This window comes from Myxine glutinosa, chromosome 1, assembly GCF_964187855.1.
Source record: "Myxine glutinosa chromosome 1, kmMyxGlut1.1, whole genome shotgun sequence".
Lineage (NCBI taxonomy): Eukaryota > Metazoa > Chordata > Myxini > Myxiniformes > Myxinidae > Myxine > Myxine glutinosa.
The window spans coordinates 414766617-414791182 of record NC_136261.1 but is presented as its reverse complement, the minus strand read 5'-3'; the positions used below and the strand labels follow the sequence as shown (position 1 = coordinate 414791182).

Genomic DNA, 24566 nt, shown 5'->3' with positions numbered 1-24566 from the left:
GTCTTCAAGCAGCCATCAATCATCTGGACTGGTCTCCCATCTCTACCGCCTCTGACATAAACTCATCCTGGGAATTCTTTCAAAGTAAATTGCTCTCTCTCATGCACAGATTTATCCCATCTCGTCTTCAGTTGTCATACCCTTCCTCCCGTCCATGGTACATGGATTCTTGTGGTGAGGCTGTTGCCCTGAAACAACTTGCTTTCGTCTCCTGGAAAGCAAATCCAACGGAAGGAAATCTCATTTCCTTTCACAAAGCCCAAAACAAGTGTGTGTCCATCCACCCTCAGGAGAGCCAGGAAACAATATCTCACCGTTCTCAAGACCGAACTCTCTTATCTGTCTCCCTCTTCCAAATCCTGGTGGCGTCTGGTCAAATCTGTTTCTGGTGTTTGTTCCCTCTCCATCCCCTCCCTCACCTCAAATGGCTTAACGGCTGACTCCGCATGTGAAAAAGCTGAATGCCTCAACTCTGTGTTTGCCTCTAAATCTTGTGTCCCAAACCCATCCCTCTCTGTACCCACCGTACCCAGTCGTACCCAGCTGCTCCTGGACTCTGTGTCCTTTCCTCCTGACAAGGTGGAAAAGTTTCTGTCAACCCTCGACTCTGATTCTGCAACTGGTCCTGACGGCATCAGCCCACGGGTCCTAAAATCATGTTCCTCCGCTCTTTCACTCCCTCTTTCTGTTCTCTTCACCCTCTTTTCCTCAAGGTCATCTGCCATCTGCTTGGAAATCAGCCAACATCACCGCTTTGCACAAAAAAGGTGCAAAAACAGATCCTAGCAACTACAGACCAATCAGCCTTCTCCCAATTATCAGCAAGTCATGGAATCCATCATTGCTTCAGATATGAAATCTTTCCTCTTCTCCAATGGCTTGATCTCTGATCATCAATTTGGTTTCAGACCTGGTCACTCTACTCTGGACATGCTGCTTCTGCTTTCTCAACAATGGATGGAGGTCCTCAACACCAAACAGGAAATTAGAGCTGTCTCCCTTGACATTTCACGTGCCTTCGATACGGTCTGGCACCCTGCTCTGCTCACCAAATTCTCCTCCTTTGGTATCCATGGAAATCTCCACGCATGGCTGGCGGACTTCCTCTCTGGTCGTAGTCAACGTGTGGCCCTGAATGGGTTTCTCTCATCTCCTCTTCCTGTTCAGGCTGGAGTTCCCCAAGGTAGTGTTCTGGGCCCTGTGCTTTTTCTGGTCTTCATCAATGATCTCTCTGACTCTCTTGAAAATCCTCTCTATCTCTTTGCTGACGACTCTACTCTCTGTCGCTCCATACCTCATCCCTCAGATCGGCAGTCTGCAGCCTCCTCACTCTCTGCAGACCTGGACAAAATCACAGACTGGGCAAACAAATGGAACATGTCCTTCAATCCTGATAAATCTCACACTCTTACGATGTCTCTCCGAAAAGACCGACTGGAAAACCCTCCCATCCACTTTCTGAATAATCCTCTCCAAGAAGTTCTGTCACTCAAGCTTTTGGGTCTCACTATTTGCCATGATCTTTCCTGGGAAAACCACATTTCAAATCTGGCCTCCAAAGCCAGTCGCCGATTGGGCATCCTCCGTCGTGCGAAGTCCTTCCTTGGCACACCTGAGCTCCTCACCACATACAAGGCTTTCATCCGCAGCTCTATGGAATACTGCTCTCCCCTCTGGTCTGGTGCTCCTGCCTCACACCTAGCTCGTCTTCACGCTGTTGAAACCAAAGCGTTCAGAATCATTGGAATCTCCCGCAATGAAGCTAACTCCAAGGGCCTTTCACTCACTCACCGCAGGCAGGTTGGTGGTCTTTCCGTCTTCTACCGACTCCTCTCTGGCCTTGCCCCCCCAGCTCTCTCTGGGCTCTGTCCCCCAAATATTCCTGCAGGTCACACAAGATCTGCCTGCAACCCTCTTATGGTTAAACTGCCAAAATCAAGACTTTCTGCTCACTTTCACTCCTTCATTCCTCTTTTCTCCCGCCTCTGGAACAAACTCCCTCACTCTCTTCAATCCCACTCCACCCTCCAGGTCTTTAAAACAGCTGTTCACCACCATCTCTTATCCTCCCCCATCCAAAAACCTTGATCTTTTCTACCCCCGCTAATTTCGGTCCCCTTGTGTTTTATACCTCTCCCCCCCCCCCCCCCCCCTTCCCATGCCTCCTGCCCCCAAGCCCTCTCCCTCCCACACTTCTCCCTGCTCTCAAATGTTGTGGTTGTGTGCTTCCCCTTCTCTCCCCATCTTGTCTTCCGCTCCCTCTTTTTGTATATTTTGTTTGTCTGGTTGATTTGTTTGTGAAATAAATGTTAGCTCTTTCACGAGCCTCGATTCAGTATACAAAAAAAAAAAACAAAAAAAAAAAACAAGAAAAGGAACCTTATCGCAAGGAGGAGAAGGAGTCCATTTACTACTGTAACGTCTATTCAAGACATCAACAGTGGGGGATTCACAATGTCAACATCAACAGTGTCCCCCAATGTCAGTAGAGGAGGTACTTTAATGGACAAGCTGAAAAATACCACATTGATCACCAGAGCAGCGACACTGTGCCATCCCAAAAATTCAACAAAGTTGTGTCAACGGCACATAAATCCGAAAATAAAAATAAAATCAGAGATAACGGTGAAGGCCAGAAGACAAGCTGAATAAATTAGGAGGTTGGGAGCCACGCGCTCACCATGGATGGGCAGAGGAGAGGTGGAAAAGTGGCCACAATGGCGCTGGGATGGACTGCACAATGAAGCAATGGTTTGGAATGCAGAGCATTTCTGGTGACCCAGAGGTGAAGTCGTGGTGAGACAGAGGTGGAGGAGACAAAGAACCACCTTAATGGGGAGGGGAAACACACTTGCAATTGTAGACCGAGTGAAAACACCAACATAAATGAATGGGATGAAAATGAGAATGGCGGATGATAAGACACAGAAGGGAACTAGACGGTATTCATAGAATACTTACCCTGCGCAGTCAACTTGGTGCAAGCCAACTCTTCTATTTTTGAACGTTTTTTTTTTTTTTGATCCAATATGGCTGTTCGACCACGTGAGCGATGACATCATAAATTTATATTCTCTAAATAATTGTCGCATAGATCATGCTCAATAAATTTCAAACTGATCAGACTAAGCGTTGGCCCTGTCAAATTATGACATCATAATTATGGCACCAATGATGTCATCGTTAACAACACCTATTCCCCATATGGAATTCTTTGCAATGAGCCACGTTTCAATTTTTAAAATGCTGACATGGCACACACTTTACTTTCCTGCAATGCAGACACAAATGTTATATTTTCATCAAAAATTGTGGGAATTTTGCCAAATCTGTTTTGGTCATGTGTTAATATACCTCAGCAATCGACAAATCTGAAATCAAAATTTTATATGAGGTCAAAATGACCCCGTGAGGTTGCTCCGTACTTTGCCTGCTCGTCGTGTGCAGTGTGATAATGAATTCCATGCCCACTCTAGATGACTCTTCTTCTTCACGCAATAACAACTTCAAGCTTCCAGACCATACATCCAATCATCTTGAAATTTTGCACACTTGTTACACTGCATTACCTCCACTACAATTTAAAGTTTCACATCGATCAATGAAGCGGTTCAAGAGTTATAAAATTTTTAATATTTTCATTTAATTATTTATATCTGCCAAACCACGTGACTCATCGAAAATTCCAACAGGTCATTTTAGCAGACTGACATGCTGAACACATCTGTGAAGCTTCCCCTCGATAAGATCAAAAAATGAGGGAGGAGCTAGGTTTTAAAAGTTTATGCTTACGTCACCATGTGATGAATGGCGTCATGCTCACAGACTTTTTACTTTTTTGTTCGTCTTGGGTATGTGATCCTGCCTGCAAAGTTTGGCCTTGGTCTTTCAGTTGTTTTGGAGAAAATTTGATTTCAGTGGTTTTTCAGGCTTTCCACTCAAAACAATATGGCGTCCAAACCACGTGACCTACAACGTCATTATAATTTTATTTCTGCATCAATTTATACCGAGAAGATGATTAAGAAATTTCATCCTGATCGGATAAAGTTTTTTACTTGTCGAATTATGACGTCGTCATTCACATATGTTATTCCACATGGAGAGTTCTTTGCAATGAGACCTGTCTCAATTATTTATGTGCAGCGCTTTTTGAGATAGAGGTGCAAAGGTTTTTGGTTTTTCCAAGATGGCACCCATACCACGTGACCTGTGATCTCATAATATTCACTAAAATATTCTACAGCCGGAGGCCCTCCTATGGCGAAAATTTCATGTCAATCGGACCCACAGTTGCCGAGAAAATGAATTTTTAAAATGCAGACATGCACGTACGTACCCGAATGCTAAACCCTGCCTTTCGCTTCGCGAGCGCAGGGTAACAAGGAGGTGAAGGAGAGGAGTACAAGGATGATGAGGCACAACGAAGACTGGAAAAAGAGCTGGCAAACAAAATAGTGGAGATGAGATTGGCACCATTTGGGGAAAGTCCAAAACTATATGAGAAAACAACCGATGGACAAAAATGCTGCTTGGACGACACCCAAATACACAAGGAATGTGGAGTAATCCACTCACCCATCTGCAAAAATCTCAATATTTCAGTTCCAGAAAACTCATGCTATCGTTATCCAAAAGCAATCATGGAAAACAATGAAGTAATCCCTGGCTCAGGTACAACCTAATTATCCCATTGAGTATAGAAAACAAAGGATTGTGACCAGATATCATATGTGGGTTCAAAAAAAGAAGGCAAAACCCTGTCTCCTGCAATGCGGCAGAATGGCTAATTATAGGACCCGCATCCGGATCTTCACCAAAATCTAACCAACATGTCCTCGTCACACACACAACCTGTCCACCCGCCAAGTTTTGTCAAAATCCATCCATAATGTTTTGAGATATTCTGCTCACAGACAAACAAACAGTGGTGAAAACATAACCTCCATCCACCTTTGGTGGCAGAGGTAAAAATAAATAAATAAATCACAGAACATCAAGGTTACTGCTTGACATGCTGTGTTGTTTTAAAAAAATACGTCACGTACCAGACTTGGGTGTTAATCCATCATCCTGAAAATGGAGACTGCAGAAATCACTGAGCCCAATTCCAGAGAAACCAGAAACGTTGTCCCAGTGCACATTTTGGGATCTGAAAATCTTTTCACAGAAACTGGAAAGTTCCCGAATAACATTCTCCAAAATTTAGCCAATCACAGCCGTTATCTAATCAGGTTGAGATAATGACATGAGGGATAGAAATCTGCAATAGGAAAGCAAAATGCTCAATGGTTTTTTGAAATATCGTGAACACAAAAGTACATGGACAGATGATCGGTCGGTCGGAGCGACAGTAATATAGTAACAAAATTATTTTAGCACAAAAAGTAAAAACAAAAAAGGCGTCGGTTGATGGTAAAAACAATTTAAAACTTTTTTTTGGTGCCCCATTTTTTTTGGCCCTTTTTCTGATCGGCTCCGATCTTGTCCGAGGGGAAACAAAAAAAATACTTTAATTGTTATTTACCATCAACCGACACCTTTTTTGTTTTTACTGTATTAGCGATAATTATTTTGATACTATATTACCTTGTCACTACATTATTTTGTTGCAACACATTACTGTATTATTTTGTTACTATATTATTTTGTTACAATGTTATTTTGTTCCTACATATTACTTATTTTGTTATGATATTACATGCCTGTCCCAAGTTTGGTTAAAAAAAAATCCCATTAACAATTCACAAGTTATTGCAGCAGACACACGGACGGACAACCGAAGAACATGATACCTGCATATCAGAACATAACAAGGTACTGGAACTTTTATTCATGTTCACAAAATGTGGGGAGTTGTTGTTGTTGTTCTCCTCCTCCTCTTCCCTTTATAAGGGGGTCAAACGATACCAAGCTTCTGCCCAGCCTTGACCGTGATACTCCTCCAATCCCCTCCGTCCTCAGCCAACTCTCTCCACCCTCCAACCACCCCCACTTTACTGATATCTTTCTTCACACAATCCTCCCACCTCAACACAGTTTACCTCTCTTCCACCTCGCATATTTGCTCAACCTATCTACTTTCTTTGCCATTCTTTCTTCCCCCATCTGCACCAAATGTCAAGCCCATTTCAGCCGACATTTCACCAATGTCCCGGTCAAACTCATCTGCTCACCAATCTCCTCCCTCAGTTCTTCCATTCTCCTTCTATCCACCCTCTTCACTCCCACAGTCCTCTTGACTCAGTTGTTCTTGCAAACCTGCAGTCTGTCATTGTATCTCTGTCAGTGCCACTGTCTCCAGACCCTAAAGGTAGGCCGGTGTTACACATCACATCAGAACCTTCCCTTTCATGTCACTAAAATCTGTCCGCCATTACACACTGCACCCTCCTCCACACTTTTGAACCCACCAAAATCCTCCCCCGCATCACTGCCTCTGTTTTACTCAAACCTATTTCCTTATCTGATCTCCTTCCCCTACAAACTGATATTCATTTCTTTTCTCTTCTGCCCAACCCACATCACCTGGGTCTTCTCCATGCTTATTTTCAGCCGATGTTTCTCAAATGCCTCTTTTCACTTGCCAAGTACTCCTGCATCTCCTGCCCAGACTCCACCACAACAGTCAGATCATTCTCACACAATATCCTCAGAATATCTTTCATGTATACCTTTCATATTTCATGTGTCCCCCAATGCTGATTGCATATGCAAGATAACATGAAAAAAATGTTTAAAAATATGCCCCGAATTACATTTTTTGCTATTCTACCATTTGGTATTCCATTTTTGCAAAGGCACCAAGGGGGCGGGGTCAAAATGATACTGCTAATACACCTTATTGCCATGTGATCATAACAACCAAGTAGATTAATTTTTACACAATCGTTCAGGAGGAGACAGCATGACAGACAGACATATGGAGGGACAGAGCCAATTACAATATGACTACGATGAAGCGTCTTAATATTTTTCAGAAAGCGTGGGAAAACAAGGAAAAGCCTTCCATGAAAATAACTTCCTACATGCAGATAACTTAAATGTACCGTTAAACATGGAACACAGAGGTATTTAAATGCAATTCCCCCCCACACCCCCCCCCCCCAAAAAATAGGGGCAAATAGACCCCAATTTTAAAAAATACTGTGAACATCACGGGTGATGAAGGTTGTGGTCAAGTTTTTCAAAATCGTCAATGCAGTTTCAGATAAGAGAGCAAATAACCATTTTAGGATATCAGGCCCGCTCACCAGGCCTCACCCACCATCCCTCCCACCTCCTTGAACTCCAAATTTTTAATGCCGTGTATAAAATTGAGTTCCAACACACAAAATATAATTTTACCCAAGTTTGGTCACAATCCCATCAGCAGTTTCGGAGAAGAAGCTGCAAGTGCTTACGGACAGAATGACGACGCGCCATCCAATAAGCTCCCCGGAAATATGTTCCAGGTGAGATAAAATTTACCTTGTAATCTCCATCAAAAATCCATTAATATTAGACAATACAAAACTGCACTAAAAGAGATTACACAGGTTAAAATAATACAAAAAAAACAATGGTAGAAGATCAAGATATTTGTTGACGTGTGATGTTGTATTAAAAAAGTCACATACCAGACATGGCTCTTGACCCATCATCCGGAGAGCGGAGGCTGCAGACATCACTGAACCCGATTCCAGAGAAAGCAGGAACATTTTCCAACTGCACATTTTGGGATCTGAAAATCTTTTCACAGAAACTGGAAAGTTCCCGAATAACATTCTCCAAGTTGACGAAAATACTTCCCAACAGAGAAGAACCCGCAATCTGGACATCTTGCGGCTTCGAAAAAGAATTAATAAATTTGCAGAAGTCAGCATACATTGCAAATTGTAATTTCTCTTTGGAGAGAGAAAGGAGCTCGATTCGCAATGGATCCGACTCAGTACAAGCTCGAATAACCTTCTGATTCTCAATTCCAAGCTTATCGATCACTGCTTGGGCTGTTTCTGCTCTCAGGCCTTGGGACATGAGCCATTCCAAGAAGCTCTCCATTGCACCGATGACCTGCCAAGGATACAATGCTTATGTTAATCACAGAAAAGTTATACATGTTATTTTCTTTACTGGAATGTTTTTGAGTTATTTCCATTGACAATCCAATCAATTATTATCCAATAAATGCGGGGTTTGCATCCAGTTTGTTCACCCGCTGTGTCCCATTTTGAAAGATTTATTATCAATCAGCATCTAATGAATGTGAGTTTTTATAAACAGAGACAAAAACAAACCCAGAGTAAACTAGAGGAGACCATTTGGCCCATTATGCTGCGCCACATCAACACCAGACAAATTTCATCCACCAAAACGATGCAATTTCATTTGGGGAATGAGGAGAGAAATGTGGATGAGACGATGTGGCAGACCCAGGGATATCCCAAGCGAGTCAAATACAAATGAGGAAACAAAATTATTTTAATTGTTTAAATAACAAAAAGAGAAAAAGCAATCTTTTGTGTTATTTTTTCAGAGGTGGGAGGGGGAGGGGGGGGGAGGGGAAAGATTTGGGTGATGGCGGTTCTTAGATGACAAACACACAACATCAACAATAACCGCTTGTCGAGACCCCCCACAGGCACGACACTCTTCACTTCACTTCACTTCACTCAGATGCACCCAATCTCCCAATCCATGCGCATGTCACAAACGTCTTGCCAATATCCCGACACTCTTCTATCTCTAATGCTTCCAGGTACCTATCTAATCCTAATTTAAACTTATATATTGATTCTCTTGCCACCGCCTTTCTCGGAAACCATCTTATGCATTAACTACTCTCTCAGTGAAAGACCCTTACCTTACCACCGTATTAACTCTTCTTTTCTTTACTAGGCTATGGCCCCTGATCCAGTCACTGTCTCTGCTGAATAATTTTTCTGCACTTATTTCGTCTATACCCTTAATTATCTTAAACATCTATCACATCCCATCATAACTGCCTCCTTTCTAATGTATAAAGCCATCTTTTTCAGGCACCCTAAATTAGTTGAGTCTAGCTGGGCCCCGAATCAATCAAGTAGGCCTGTACTGAAGCCTCTCGACCGTAGCTATGTCTTTCCGACTTGTGGTGACGAAAAATGGAAACAAAATTCTGGATGAGGCCTCACTAAGTGCTCAAGTACATACTTCAATTTTATTAAAATAATGATATTAAAGATCGTTTTTAAAAATCCAGAAGTGTAGCGCTACTGAAGCAGTCTCATCCATCACCAGTATGGACTTGCACAATGTAACAAGCCGATGTTGAGTCGCAGTTTAGAAGATGTACACTTTATTGATCAACACAGAACAAAGTGTCATTCGGCTTTCTACGACACATCCATATTAGCAGAGTCTTCTTCACCACAATCAAATCCAAATTTAAACTTATCCATTGGTTATGTTGTCATTGACATCATTGTTTTTTTTTGTATACAAGATCGAAGCTTGATAGTCAGCACTGAGTGGCCTGCTGACGAGGAGGGGAGTTGCGTTGAAGCTGAAGGGAAAGGTGGATGCTGCATGTGTGAGAAATGTCATGATTTATGGGAGAAACATGGGTAATGAACGTAGAGCAGCAAAAAAGGCCGCAAAGGGTGGAAATGCGAATGGTTCGGTGGATGTGCGGACTATCGTTGAGAGAGAGGAAGACAAATAACGAATTGCGAAAGATGATGGGAATAGAGCCTGTGATGGATGCTGTGAAGAGAAACAGGTTGAGATGGTTTGGTCAAGTGTTGAGGCAGGATGAAAGTGACTGGTTGAGAAGAGTGATGGAAATGAATGTAGAAGGAAGTCGAGGACGGGGAAGACCGAGAAAGACTTGGCTAAAGGTGGTGGAAGAAGAAATGCAGGCAAGGGGGTTAACAAGGGGAGATGCCGAAAATAGGGCAAAATGGAGAAGATCGTCATGGGGACCGCAAGGCTAACCCCCTCTCAGCAGGGAAATAACCTTAAAATGCCGATTGTTGTTGTTGTTGGTCCCTGGTCCTGTCACTGTCTCTGCTGTAGAATTATTCTGCACTTATTTTGTCTGTACCCTTCATTATCTTAAACATCCATCATATCCCATCATAACCGCCTCCTTATAAAGCTGTCTCCTTCAGGCTCTCCTCGTAGTTGAGTCTAGTTCGGCCTGGAATCAATCTCGAGTAGGCCTGTGCTGAACCCTCTCTATAGCAGCTATTTCTTTCCAGACTTGTGGTGACCAAAACCACAAACAATATTCCATATGAGGCCTCACTAAGTGTCCAAATGCATACTTCAATTTTCATAAAATAATGATATAAAAGATCGTGAAAAAAATCCAGAAATTTAGCGCCACTGAAGCGGTCTCATCCATCACCAGTATGGCCTTGAGCACTTTAACACGCCGACGTTGAGTCACAGTTTAGAAGATGGACGTTCTATTGATAAACACAGAACACAGCGACAATCGGCCTCGTACTGCATCGAGTCTTCTTCACAACAATCCTGTCCCTCTTACATGCCAGGCCTTCTCATGCTAAATATCAATATATTGTGGCGGACACAAGCAAGGGACACGAATTCAGCGCACCAGCAGGTGGCGCGGACGTCCAGGCGGGGAACTGGAATGCATGCCCCGCCTATCGACCGACCGGCCACGCCCGGGGACGAGGCGTGGCCTCGGCACATATATGCGGGCTCTAAGCTCGAGCCCGCCCAGTGCTGCAGTTCGAGCTTTCATAATAAAGACTCTTGGTTTTATCAAACGTGTTGTGGCCTACCTCTTTGGCAAGCAAGTTGTGTGCGCAGCACCACACCTCACTGGTGACCCCGACGTGATATGAACACGCAACCTTGATCCGGACCACCCCCCGCCAGCAGCTCTGCCTCCGCGTCGAGGCCGCCCCCCGGCGGTTGGACCCCCGGCACCCCACAGCCCCCCCAACACCCACCTCTGAAAAAATAACACAAAAGATTGCTTTTTCTCTTTTTGTTATTTAAACAATTAAAATAATTGTGTTTCCCCATTTGTATTTGACACGCTTGGGATATCCCTGGTTGTGCCACATCGTCTCATCCACATTTCTTTCCTCATTCCCCAAATGAAATTGCATCGTTTTGGTGGATGAAATTTGCCTGGTGTGGATGTGGCACAGCATAACGGGCCGTATGGTCTCCTCTAGTTTACTCTGGGTTTGTTTTTGTCTCTGTTTATAAAAACTCACATTCATTAGATGCTGATTGATATAATAAATCTTTCAAAATGGGGCACAGCGGGTGAACAAATGGCCTCTAAAGGTGGTTTATATTTAAGTGTGGTGCTGCGCACACAACTTGCTTGCCAAAGAGGTCGGCCACAACGCGTTTGATAAAACCAAGAGTCTTTATTATGAAAGCTCGAACTGCAGCACTGGGCGGGCTAGAGCTGAGAGCCCGCATATATGTGCCGAGGCCACGCCTCGTCCCCGGCGTGGCCGGTCGGTCGATAGGCGGGGCATGCATTCCAGTTCCCCGCCTGGAAGTTCGCGCCACCTGCTGGTGCGCTGAATTTGTGTCCCTTGCTTGTGTCCGCCACACGCGCCCCCCCAGAATTCCGCGCACCTGAAGGGTGAGTTTGCGGGGAAGCCGGATGACCTGGCCGAAACGCCCCCTGGTGATGGGTGCAGGTCTGGGGGGTGGCGGGACGGCGGGGCTGTGGGGTGCCGGGGGTCCGACCGCCGGGGGGCGGCCTCGACGCGGAGGCAGAGCTGCTGGCGGGGGTGCCGGGGGTCCGACCGCTGGGGGGCGGCCTCGACGCGGAGGCAGAGCCGCTGGCGGGGGGTGGTCCAGATCAAGGTTGCGTGTTCATATCACGTCGGGGTCACCAGTGAGGTGTGGTGCTGCGCACACAACTTGCTTGCCAAAGAGGTAGGCCAAAGAGGTAGGCCATTGTGCAACCACACTTCAATATACTGTTACGAATTTGGGTAGTGATATATGTAGAGCAGAGTAGATCTGAGTGGATAACATGCTTCGACTGTCACGATAGGGAATCTACCTGTAATAAGTTCTGTGTGTTTAGGTGTTTTGTCGGTCAAGTTGTATAACTGTGAATCTACCAGGAGACTCGTGTGTTAGGTCGTGTCGGGGTTAATGAGTAGAGCCCTTGTATGTCTCAGCTGTTAACCAAACCTTTGTCCCTTATAGCACTACAGACCACATAGACACTAGTTATGACCTTTAGTACAACATTAATGACGCCCTTCCCCCCTGACATGACTCAGGAAGAAATCGGACTAGAACGCCGCCGATAATGGCCGCCACCATTTGCACCTCTGAGAGGCCTACCCGCCTCGCATAGCACGTGCTGAGACCAAGGAAGCGGGGACGGGAGTGAGAGTGGCGCAGTGGGCATGCCCCTGGACGAGCCGGCGAGTCGATGGAGGCTCTGATTGGCAGAGCATTGCGCCAATGCTGACGTCACCGGCCAGAGATATTATCAGCGCCGGACGCCTTGGCTGGCAGTTCAGTTCAGAGTTGGATCGAGAGTTCGTGTGCACCAGAGTGAGGAGTTAGATCTGAGTCAAGAGTTCGTCTGCACCAGAGTGAGGAGTGAGATCTGAGTCAAGAGTTCATGTGCACAGTGGCCATTGTGCAGTTGAGAAGATCTGACCCAGAGCAGTTGGATTCCTGTCACTTCGCAGTTCAGTAGTTGATCCCAAGCAGTTGGAATCCTGGCAGCGCAGTTCAGAGACCCCGACCCGAGTTGGGCTGAGGTGTAGCCCGAGTGGAGCTCGCTGTCCTGCTGTGGGACCTCGGGGTGCTTTGGAGCTTGGTGCACGGACCTCGGGTGCAGCGGCGAGGGCGTTGGCTTGGGCCTAGCGGGGCGTGCGAGGCGGATGGAGGATTCTTCCAGGCCGGGAATTGAAGACGACAAGACAGCTAAGACCGAGCTCCGCATACCCAATTACATAACGGACGTTTTTATTTTCGTATTCATCTCCCTCGTCTCGTGTTTGAAATCTGTTGTGTGTGGGATCCCAATTTAGCTACCTTATTTTATTATCGGCACGCATTTTCCTGTCCTGCCTTTTTCATTTGAATAAACCCTTGTATTATTTTGCATCCCCCATTCAAACCTGTGCCGCCTGAGTTAATTTCCTCTCACAGGACCGGAGCTACGCCGGCGTTCTGCAGTTAAGTGCTTTCACCGCAGCCTCCATTTCCCTTCTTCCTCCTGCGCGGCCATAGCCGAATCCGTGTTTGGGTAGTTGCCTCCAATAAGACCGTTTAGGCTATCCGCAACTCTGATGTTAATCGGCGTTGCATGACAATACCATGGTTCTTGAAAGTACGAGTATTATGAAGGCGATTTTTGTTAAATAATATTCAAGTATTTAATTCAATTTAAATGAACATTTGAAAGTGTAAAGTAAAAAAATGTTCCAGGTTTTACCACCATTTTATCCAGTGGCTATTGCACCACCTTATCATTCTAACATGTTACAAGAAAGGGCATTCTTGGGAAAAATGGCAGGGGCAAAGAAAAGGCTCCTTTATATGGTACGTGCCATGTGGCAAACTATAGAAAAGCAGGGACATTCCTTATCTAGGTACAAAATGCCAAATAAGGCCGAAAAAAATATATTGCTGATCTCTGGTCAGACCAAAGTTCCAGAATTGATGTGGCGATGAGTTTTTTTCTTTTTTTTTCTTTTTTTGAAAAGCATGGATTGCACATATAAAGGTGTTGTTTTTTGTGTCCTCATGCCATGCGGTCCTCCTCATCTGCCGTGGCGCTATCCAGAGAGAAATTAAAGATAGCCAATGGGACAGGTCGGCCTTTTTGTAAATAATGAACACAAGCTTAATAAGTTATTTTAAAATGTATTTATTCTGAAAATCATTAAGTTGTTCAAGCATATTATAGACTGCCATTTCGTTCTCATGATCGCCTCGCCATACCTTCAAACATTCCAATGCATCGATCGCGTCAACACTGCGCAAGCGCAAGTGGTCGAACAGGCCGATGGTCTCCCACGATCTCTTCTCCCAGTCCACCAGATTATCACAGACATGTACAACTTAATGACAGATGAGATAGGATCCAGGCCTAACAAATGAGTCCACCCGCAGCTCTCTAGGCCTTCTGGTTGCTTCACACGAACCCGACAAAGAGCGTCTTCGTTTCAATCAATGACAATATCTGGCCGATTGGATTAATGACGGCACGGCACACAAAACTATTCATATCTTCGAAACGGCTGGTTGGATTTGAATGTCCCAAACTAAGGGGCATTCAAAAATCTCATGTGCATGCTGGATTACCCTTGTGTTCTTAGGAGGAACCAAGTAACGTTCTATGAATGTTCATATGAAGGGGCGCCCTACATCGAGCAAATAAAATAAATTTACTTGTTCATGCAGCTGTATGAATCATTGCCATTTTTCCCAAGAATATCCCTTCTTTTCTATCATGTGCCACATGGCACACACCAAAAAAGGAGCATTTTATTTAGTTTGCCACATGGCACATACCATATAAAGGAGCCTTTTCTATAGTTTGCCACATTGCGCATACCATATAAAGGGGCCTTTTCTGTAGTTTGCCACATTGAGCATACCATATAAAGGGGCCTTTTCTCAAGTTTGCCACATGGCGCATACCATATAAAGGGACCTTTTCTATAGTTTGCCACATGGGACACACATACCATATAAAGGGGCCTTTTCTGTAGTTTGCCACATGGCACATACCATATAAAGGGGCCTTTTCAATCGTTTGCACATACCATATAAAGGGGCCTCTTCTATCGTTTGCCACGTGGCACACACCATAAAAAGGGCCTTTTCTATAGCTTGCCACATGGCACGTACCATATAAAGAGGCCTTTTCTATAGTTTGCCACATACCATATAAAGGGGCCTTTTCTATAGTTTTCCACACAGCACATACCATATAAAGGGGCTTTTCTATAGTTTGCCACATACCATATAAAGGGGCATTTTCTATAGTTTGCCACATGGCACGTACCATATAAAGGGGCCTTTTCTATAGTTTGCCACATACCATATAAAGGGGCCTTTTCTCTAGTTTTCCACACAGCACGTACCATATAAAGGGGCTTTTCTATAGTTTGCTACATGGCACGTACCATATTAAGGGGCCTTTCTATAGTTTGCTACATTGCGCATACCATATAACGTGGCACATACCATATACAGGGGCCTTTTCCATAGTTTGCCACATGGCACATACCATATAAAGGGGCCTTTCTGTAGTTTGCCACATACCATACAAAGGGGCCTTTTCTATAGTTTGCCACATACCCTATTAAGGGGCCTTTTCTATCGTTCACCACATACCATATACTATAAAGGGGCTTTCTATAGTTTGCCACATACCATATAAAGGGGCTTTCTATACTTTGCCACATGGCACGTACCATACAAAGAGGCCTTTTCTATAGTTTGCCACATGGCACATATCATATAAAGGGGCCTAATCTGTAGTTTGCCACATGGCACATACCATATAAATTGGCCTTTTCTGTTGTTTGCCACATACCATATAAAGGGGCCTTTTTCTAGAGTTTGCTACGTGGCACATACCATATAAAGGGGCCTTTTCTGTAGTTTGCCACAGAGCACATACCATACAAAGGAGCCTTTTCTATAGTTTGCCACATGGCACATACCATACAAAGGGGCCTTTTCTATAGTTTGCCACATCTCTATATATAAAGGAGGAGTGTCTGTGTGTGTGTGTGTGTGTGTGTGTGTGTGTGTGTGTGTGTGTGTGTGTGTGTGTGTGTGTGTGTGTGTGTGTGTCTGGATGTCCGCTTATAACTCAAGAATTACACATCGGAGAAAAGTTTTAGACACAGATTCGGAATCAGCATAAAATCCCGGTGGTTTTAGGCTACGTTTTATTTTAATATCAATGGTTTAAAAAAACCGTGCCAGCTGCAATTCCATGGTGTAGTTTGTGGCGGCGCTAGACGTTCGGGGTGTATTGCAATGGTTTGTCGGGTTTGGCTGTGGGTCCAGAATAGCTCCCATTTCCAAATGTTCTTCCACTTTTATTTTGATTCTTCTGTTACAACGCCTTCCTTATCTACCTTATATCCCCCCCAACGAGGCCTCTACATAATTTCATGCGGCAGAATTTCGTGCATTTTGAGTGAAAGAAGTGAGACGAAGTTGTAGGAGGAATAAGAGGCGCGGTCACTGTGGAGGCCTCGATCGTGAGTGGAAATGGCGGGAATTGCGTTTGTATCGCAAAGTAAAGGATCTGCATTCATTTCTGAACTTGCATTGGTGGATTGTTACACATCTGCATTATTTTTCATTAAAAAAACTTTATGTTGAACTTGAAGGCTCCAAGCACGGACTATATATATAGCCCTCATTGAGGTAAAAATAAAAGTAAAAAGCCTGCTATCGCTTGCCAAGCTAGCCGTTCCCTCTCCCTCTCCCCTCCTCCCTCCCCCTCCCCTCCCCTCCCCCCTCCCCCTCCACTCCCCCTCCCTCCCTTCCCCTCCACTCCCCCCTCCCCCTCCCCCTCCCCCTCTTCTCCCCTCCCCCTCCTCTCCTCCCCCCCCCCCCCGTTCCCCTTCCCTCCCCTTCCTCCTCCCCTCCCTTCCCCCGCCCGGCGATGCCGGGTACTTCCCATGGCCAGCTGTACGTGGGCTGCTCGAGGGTTGGAAAAGCAAGCAATCTTTATGTCTTGGCACCAAGTAAGAAAACCAGAAATGTTGTATACCAAGAGGTTTTGAGAAATTGAAAATTGACAAAACGTCATGTAGGAAATGTACTGTGATATTGCTCTAAAATATACATGTTCTTTTCATCATATATTTGAATTATTCTTATTCAACCCGGGTACCTCAGCTAGTACCATATAAAGGGGCCTTTTCTATAGTTTGTCACATAGCACGTACCATATAAAGGGGCCTTGGGTATAGTCTGGCACATGGCACGTACCATACAAAGGGGCCATTTCTATAGTTTGCCACATACCATACAAAGGGGCCTTTTCTATAGTTTGTCACATACCATACAAAGGGGCCTTTTCTATAGTTTGTCACATTCCATACAAAGGGGCATTCTATATAGTTTGTCACATACCATACAAAGGGGCCTTTTCTATCGTTGCCACATGGCACATGCCATACAAAGGGGCCTTTTCTATAGTTTACCACATGGCACATACCATACAAAGGGGCCTTTTCTATAGTTTGTCACATACCATACAAAGTGGCCTTTTCTATAGTTTGCCACATGCCACATACCATACAAAGGGGCCTTTTCTATAGTTTGTCATATCCCATATGGAGGAGCCTTTTCTATAGTTTGCCACATGGCACGTACCATATAAATGGGCCTTTTCCGTCGTTTGCCACATACCATACAAAGGGGCCTTTTCTATGGTTTGCCACATGGCACATCCCATGTAAAGGGGCCTTTTCTATAGTTTGTCACATACCATACAAAGGGGCCTTTTCTATAGTTTGCCACATGGCAAATACCATATAGAGGGGCCTTTTCTATAGTTTGCACCATACCATATAGAGGGGCCTTTTCTATAGTTTCCACCATACCATATAAAGGGGCCTTTTCTGTCGTTTGACACATACCATGTAAAGGGGCCTTTTCTATAGTTTGCCACATGGCACATGCCATATAGAGGGGCCTTTTCTATAGTTTGCACCATACCATATAAAGGGGCCTTTTCTGTCGTTTGACACATACCATGTAAAGGGGCCTTTTCTATAGTTTGTCACATGGCACATGCCATACAAAGGGGCCTTTTCTATAGTTTGCCACATGGCACATGCCATACAAAGGGGCCTTTTCTGTCGTTTGCCACATGGCACGTACCATACAAAGGGGCCTTTTCTATAGTTTGCCACGTGGCACATACCATGGAGAGGGGCCTTCTCTATAGTTTGCCACGTACCATATAAAGGGGCCTTTTCTATTGTTTGCCACATGGCACAGAACAAATAGAGGGGCCTTTTCTATGCTCCTGGCATTTTTACAAGAATATATCTAAACACACATCAAGTGAATCTGTTGAAAATTGATGATTTCTGTCACCAAGACCAAAGACATGTTCCCCTCAAAAACAACCCACTTCCAGTTTCGCGCGCCGCTGATGCAGTGCCCCCTGTTCCCGGGAGCCTCGTACTCATTTTGCCGACTTCAAAAAGACGACACGCTTGGTCAACACACCTGGTGTTATTTTAACGACGTGACCCTGACATCTTAAATCAGCCACATTAAACATGAAGCCAACACCAGGATTAGTTTAACAGGTAACGAAGTAGACCGTCACTCGATATCACACAAACCTCCACCAGGATAAACAGGTGACGTTTTGTATCCACTGATAGACATGATCTGGATTCGGCCCTAAACCGAAATCGAATCAGTCCCGTCTTCCTCTTCTTCTTCTTCTTCTCTCCTACCCTTCTCATCCCCCTAGATTCCCAATAATCCATCCACAACTCTTTGCCATATCTTGCTCTGTATAATCATAATGTTCGTCCGATCTCTCTGTTAATATTGTGAAGAATCACTTCAAATTATCGTTTTACAGAATATCTTGCTCAGTATTAATATTAAAATGAGAAACTCCGAACAAACCTTTTCCTCAGAAGATCCGACCCGATCACTGTTTCAGCCGCTTGTGGAAAAGGACACGGAGCCGATGTCAGTTCAAGCAAGTCATGTTCCATGTCCTGACCGGAAGTGACGCCGGAAGTACGTCACCACTGTATGCCATAATCACCCTCTAGGCGGTGAATGTGTAGGTGTTACGGTGTGTGTGTTATGCAACAAGTGAACACCCGAAACAACACCCCGTGACGTGTACACATGCATCAAGTTTCCTTGCATTGTATATTTGCATTATAACACCGTTTTCATTGAATCTAATAATCCAGTGAATCCCTGTGAAATGACCAATGTAAAATCATTATGTGACGTAACATTCAATTTGAGGTACAAATTATGAAACAATTAATTGATATTCCCTGTTTTTTAAAATAATTTATTGATATAAAATCAATGTGTCACTCCCCACATTTTATTTACATTCCTGTTATGTTAAAAAGGATTCCGAAAACTTGTCTGACTTTTTAACAGGTAACAAACATGTATCGAGCTCACCTGTAGTCAGGTTCACTATGTTTTTTCGTTCAAAATTTTGGTAGATTAGCAAAACTATACATTTTTGGAATATTCAGGGCATGAGGAATCCAAAAATTAATGTTTACATTTGCGTAGACACCTTTGCGAAAATGCCACTCAGGACAGTGATGAAGATCTGGAAAAGCATATTCCTGAACGGTATAGACCTCGTACATCCTGTGTATAGGACTTATAGTTCAATCTGATACTACCTATAACTTCCTATAACAACCCATAACTTCAACGGACTTGCAATATCATGTATTATATAATACAGTTATATTGAAGGAGCTGTGCTCCAACTCGAATCGAAAGAATGGACGCGACAAAAAGCTGGAATTCGTCCGAGTTTCTTTATTGTGTCAAATCAACTCGGGTACTCTGAAAAGCCCGTTTATCGGGCAGCAATATATATACACATTATGCCGGAGCGTTCGCCCGGGAAAGGCGAGACCGGGCGTGCCCGGGCGTCCTGGGCAAGCCCTGGAAAGGCGAGAGCGGGCATGCCCAGGCGTCCTGGGCGAGCCCTGAAAAGACGAGGCTGGGCGTGCCCGAGCATCCTGGGCGAACCCTGGAAAGTCGAGTCTGGACGTGCCCGGGCGTCCTGGGCGAGCCCTGGAAAGGCGAGAGCGGGCATGCCCGGGCGTCCTGGGCGAGCCCTGAAAAGACGAGGCTGGGCGTGCCCGAGCATCCTGGGCGAGCCCTGGAAAGGCGAGTCTGGACGTGCCCGGGCGTCCTGGGTGAGCCCTGGAAAGGCGAGAGCGGGCATGCCCGGGCGTCCTGGGCGAGCCCTGGATAGGCGAGACTGGGCGTGCCCGGGCGTCCTGGGTGAGCCCTGGAAAGGCGAGTCTGGGCATGCCCGGGAAAGACGAGACCGGGCATGCCTGGGCGGCTCGGGCGAACCCGGGAAAGGCGAGTCCGGGCATGTCCGGGAGAGGCGCGTCTGGGCCTGTCCGGGCGGCCTGGGCGAGCCTGGCATGGTGATCGCTCCCTGGCCGCGTCCTCGGCAGGTGCAATGCGATTGTGTATACCCAGCGGTAACCGCTACACACGCCCCCCCAGAATCGACTTGCACCGGCAGGGTCAATTTAAGGGGGGTCCTGATGACCCGGCCGAAGCGACCTCTGGAGTGTCGTGGGGGGGGGGGGGGGTCCGGTGTGGTGGTGGGTGGTCGAGTGGGGGGAACCGTGGATGGGGGGAGGCCTCGCTGCGGAGGAAGTGCCAACCAGGGCGGTTGGCCGACGTCCACGTGCGCCGGCTTCAGGCGGTCCACCGAAATCCGGTCCGACCTGCCGCCGATGTCGAGGACGAATGACTTGTCGTCCCGTTGCAGGACCCGGAAGGGCCCGTCGTACGGTGGCCGGAGTGGCCCCCGGTGTGCGTCATGACGCACAAAAACGTACTCCACTGTGCGAAGCGCTGGGGGGACGTAGGACTGGGGGTCACCGTGGTGGGACGTTGGCATTGGGGCAAACCGTCGGGCAGTCTCCTGGAGCTCCGAGCGCTGGTGAGCTGCGGACCAGGGACTGGTAGCGTCGGGCACGAATTCGCCTGGGACGCGTAGCGCCTGGCCGTAGACAAGCTCGGCGGTGGACGCCCGGAGGTCCTCCTTGGGGGCCGTGCAGAGGCCCAAAAGGACCCACGGCAGCCTGTCGGCCCAACCGCCGTCCTGAAGGCCGGCCATGAGCGCGGCCTTCATGGAGCGGTGGAACCGCTCGCACAACCCGTTGGCTTGGGGGTGGTAGGCCGTGGTACGGTGGAGCTTTACCCCCAGGTTGCGGGCGACCGCGCCCCACAGCTCGGAGGTGAACTGCGGCCCGCGGTCCGATGAGATGTCCGCCGGTGCGCCGAAGCGGGCGACCCAGGTGGCGATGAAAGCCTGCGCCACGTCGGCGGTGGTGGTGGAGACGAGGGGAACGGCCTCCGGCCACCTGGTGGTCCTGTCCACCATGGTGAGGTGTGTGAAACCCCGTGAAGGGGGGAGGGGGCCCACCAGGTCCACGTTGACGTGGTCGAAACGTCGTTCGGGCACGGTGAAAGGTGCCAGCGGGGCCTGGGTGTGTCGGTGGACCTTGGCCTGTTGGCAGGCCATGCAGGTGCTGGTCCAATCGCGGACATCCCGTTGAAGGCCGTGCCAGACGAATCGCGCTGACACCAGCTTCTGGGAAGCTTTCCGGCCCGGGTGGAAAGGCCGTGGAGGGAGGCGAAGATGCGGCGTTGCCAGGTAACGGGCACGACGGGGCGAGGCTGGCCTTGGGAGACGTCGCAGAGCAGGACAGTGTCCGCGAAGGGGATGTCGGCCAGGCAGAGGCCCGTGTCCGCCGCCTGGAGGGCTTGCACCGTGGTGTCGGTGGTTTGGTCAGCTGCCATAAGCGCGAAGTCCACGCCGAGGTGGACCGCGTTCACGCTGGCCCGAGAAAGACAGTCGGCCACGGCGTTGTCTTTGCCGGTGACGTGCCGGATGTCCGTGGTAAACTCCGACACGGCGGAGAGGTGGCGCTGTTGGCGGGCCGACCATGGCTCCGTGACTTTGGCCATTGCGTAATCCAACGGCTTGTGGTCGACAAACGCCGTGAAGGGTCGGCCCTCCAGGAGGTGGCGGAAATGGCGAACGGCCAGGTGTAGACCAAGGAGCTCACGGTCAAATGTGCTATATTTGAGCTCGTTCGGCCGGAGTTGCCGGCTGAAAAAAGCGAGTGGCTGCCAAACCCCGTTCACCCATTGCTCATGTACGGCGCCCACCGCGGAGTCGGAGGCATCCGTGGTGAGGGCGATGGGAGCGTTGAGCACCGGGTGAGCGAGCAGTGTTGCGTCGGCGAGGGCGCGCTTTGAGCATGTAAATGCCGCGTCCATGGCTGCGGACCAGACGACGTCGTGTTTGGCCGGCTTGCCCTGGAGGGCTTCGTAGAGGGGCCGCATGAGTTGAGCAGCGCGGGGCACGAAGCGGTGATAGAAATTCACCATTCCGAAGAACTCCTGCAGGGCCTTGATGGAGCGGGGACGCAGAAACGCGGTGATGGCCTCGACCTTGGTTGGCAGCGGCACGGCCCCGTTCTTGGTGATGTGGTGGCCCAAAAAATCAACGGCCGTCGTGCTGAAGTGGCATTTGGCCGGGTTGACGATTAGGCCATGCTCGCTGAGGCGCCCGAACAGCGTTCGGAGATGGAGGAGGTGCTCGGCCCGGGACGCGCTGGCGACGAGGATGTCGTCCAGGTAGACGAAGAGGAACGGCAGGTCGCGCAGCACGCCGTCCATCAAGCGCTGGAACGCCTGAGCCGTGTTCTTGAGGCCAAACGGCATTCGAAGGAATTCGAATAAGCCAAACGGCATGATGACGGCCGTTTTTGGGACATCGGCCGACCTGACAGGTACCTGGTGGTATCCCCGTATCAAATCGATCTTCGAAAAAATGACCCGTCCTGCCAAACGGGCGGAGAAGTCTTGGATGTGCGGGATCGGATACCTGTCGGGGGTGGTAACATCATTAAGGCGGCAGTAGTCGCCACATGGGCGCCAGCCGCCCCCAGGCTTTGGGACGATGTGTAGTGGCGAAGCCCACGCACTATCGGAGCGCCGCACGATGCTGAGCTGTTCCAAAGCATCGAACTCGGCTTTGGCCACAGCGAGCTTGGCTGGGTCGAGGTGGCGGGCTCTGGCGTAGACCGGCGGGCCTGTGGTTGGCATGTGGTGCACGATCCCATGTCGTACTGCGACGACCGAAAACGTCGGCTGCGTGAGGGCTGGGAACTCCACGAGCAGACGAGCAAACTCGTTCGCCACCGGGAGGGTGCATGCTAGCTCGGTCGGCGCGGAGCTGCTCAACGTGCATGCCAGGGAGCTGAAGGTCTCGGCGTTGACGAGGCGACGCCCTTTGACGTCAACCAGCAGCCTGTGTGCGCAGAGGAAGTCGGCGCCTAGCAGAGCCATGGGCATGCTTGCGGTTACAAAAGTCCAATTAAAGCGCTGGCTGCCGAAGCAGAGGGTGACGTTGCGCGGGCCGAAGGTGCGGATGGCCGATCCGTTGGCCGCAACCAAGGAGGGGCCGCAAACCGCGGACTGCCTGTCCTGATCGGAGGTGGGTATGATGCTCAGTTGGGCGCCGGTGTCACACAGGAAGCGCCGTCCGGACGCTTTGTCCCTGATAAAAAGTAAGTTGCCCGTGTGGCCGGCGCTCATGGCAGGTAATGAACGCCGGCTCGGCCGTTTCCCGACTTGCCAAAAGTGCACGGGGGTTGGCATGTCCGGGCCTTCTGTCCGAACCTGGCATGGTAGTAACAGCACGCCTGGTCAGGTGGAGGCCCCGGTCGTCGTGTTGGAGGCGGTCGGCGCAGCGTAGCGGCCGCCAATTGCGCCGGCAGTTCGGCTGCCGACCGTGCCGGGTGCTCGGGCGCCATGGGCGTTGCTTCGGACGGGGGCGGGCTCCAGGTCGCTGCCCCGATGCGTTGGCCTGCCGAGGAGATCTTGTCGGCTTCCCTGGCGAGGGCGCGGGGATCCGTGATCGTCGTGCTTGCCAGGGCGAGGCATACCTGGATGGCAGCTGACGGAGGAACAGCTCTAGAAAAAGAAAATCTGGGGCGTGCTCCCCGAGGAACGAGAGCATGTAGTCCATTTGTTTGGACGGGCGCGTGTCGCCGAGCTCGGGCAGGTCGAGCAGGCGCCGTGCGCGTTCCGCCGGTGAGAGGACAAAAGCGTTGAGGAGGAGCTTCTTGATCACGTCGTACTTGTCAGCGGCTGGCGGGCGCTGGAGGAGGCTGAGAGCGCGGGCCGCGGTGGCTGAGCCGAGTGCTGCTCCCACATGGTGGAAGCGGGTGTCGTCGGTGGTGATGCCTCGCAGGGCGAACTGGGAGTCCGCCTGGGTGAACCAAACCGCCACGTGAGCCTCCCAGAAGGTAGGCAGTTCGAGGGCAACTGCCGTGTCCATGTCGGGTCACCAATGAAGGAGCTGTGCTCCAACTCGAATCGAAAGAATGGTCGCGACAAAAAGCTGGAATTCATCCGAGTTTCTTTATTGTGTCAAATCAACTCGGGTACTCTGAAAAGCCCGTTTATCGGGCAGCAATATATATACACATTATGCCGGAGCGTTCGCCCGGGAAAGGCGAGACCGTGCGTGCCCGGGCGTCCTGGGCGAACCCTGGAAAGGCGAGAGCGGGCATGCCCGGGCATCCTGGGCGAGCCCTGGAAAGGCGAGGCTGGACGTGCCCGAGCGTCCTGGGCGAGCCCTGGAAAGGCGAGTCTGGACGTGCCCGGGCGTCCTGGGCGAGCCCTGGAAAGGCGAGAGCGGGCATGCCCTGGCGTCCTGGGCGAGCCCTGGATAGGCGAGACTGGGCGTGCCCGGGCGTCCTGGGCGAGCCCTGGAAAGGCGAGTCTGGGCATGCCCGGGAAAGACGAGACCAGGC

At 48.6% G+C, this 24566-nt stretch overlaps 1 protein-coding gene across 9 annotated transcripts in view; it reads right to left on the bottom strand.

Annotated features, from left to right (window-relative positions):
* The window catches only part of LOC137417712 (uncharacterized), a 152625-nt gene that overhangs the window by 88458 nt on the left and 39601 nt on the right, over positions 1 to 24566 (bottom strand). For 3 of the 9 annotated variants that reach the window (XM_078770534.1, XM_078770530.1, XM_078770540.1), the window contains exons 1-2: positions 18622 to 18734; positions 7620 to 8052 (exon numbers count right to left, since the gene is read on the bottom strand). The exons of 1 other annotated variant lie outside the window; for it this stretch is intronic. In XM_078770534.1, the coding sequence (XP_078626660.1) occupies positions 7620 to 8040 (421 nt within the window). In that variant the 5' untranslated portion in view covers positions 8041 to 8052; positions 18622 to 18734. Of the gene's footprint in view, positions 1 to 2680; positions 5273 to 7619; positions 8053 to 10772; positions 10946 to 18621; positions 18735 to 24566 lie in introns of those variants that run through there. 5 more of the 9 variants (XM_078770535.1, XM_078770537.1, XM_078770531.1 and 2 more) reach the window with 4 other exon arrangements.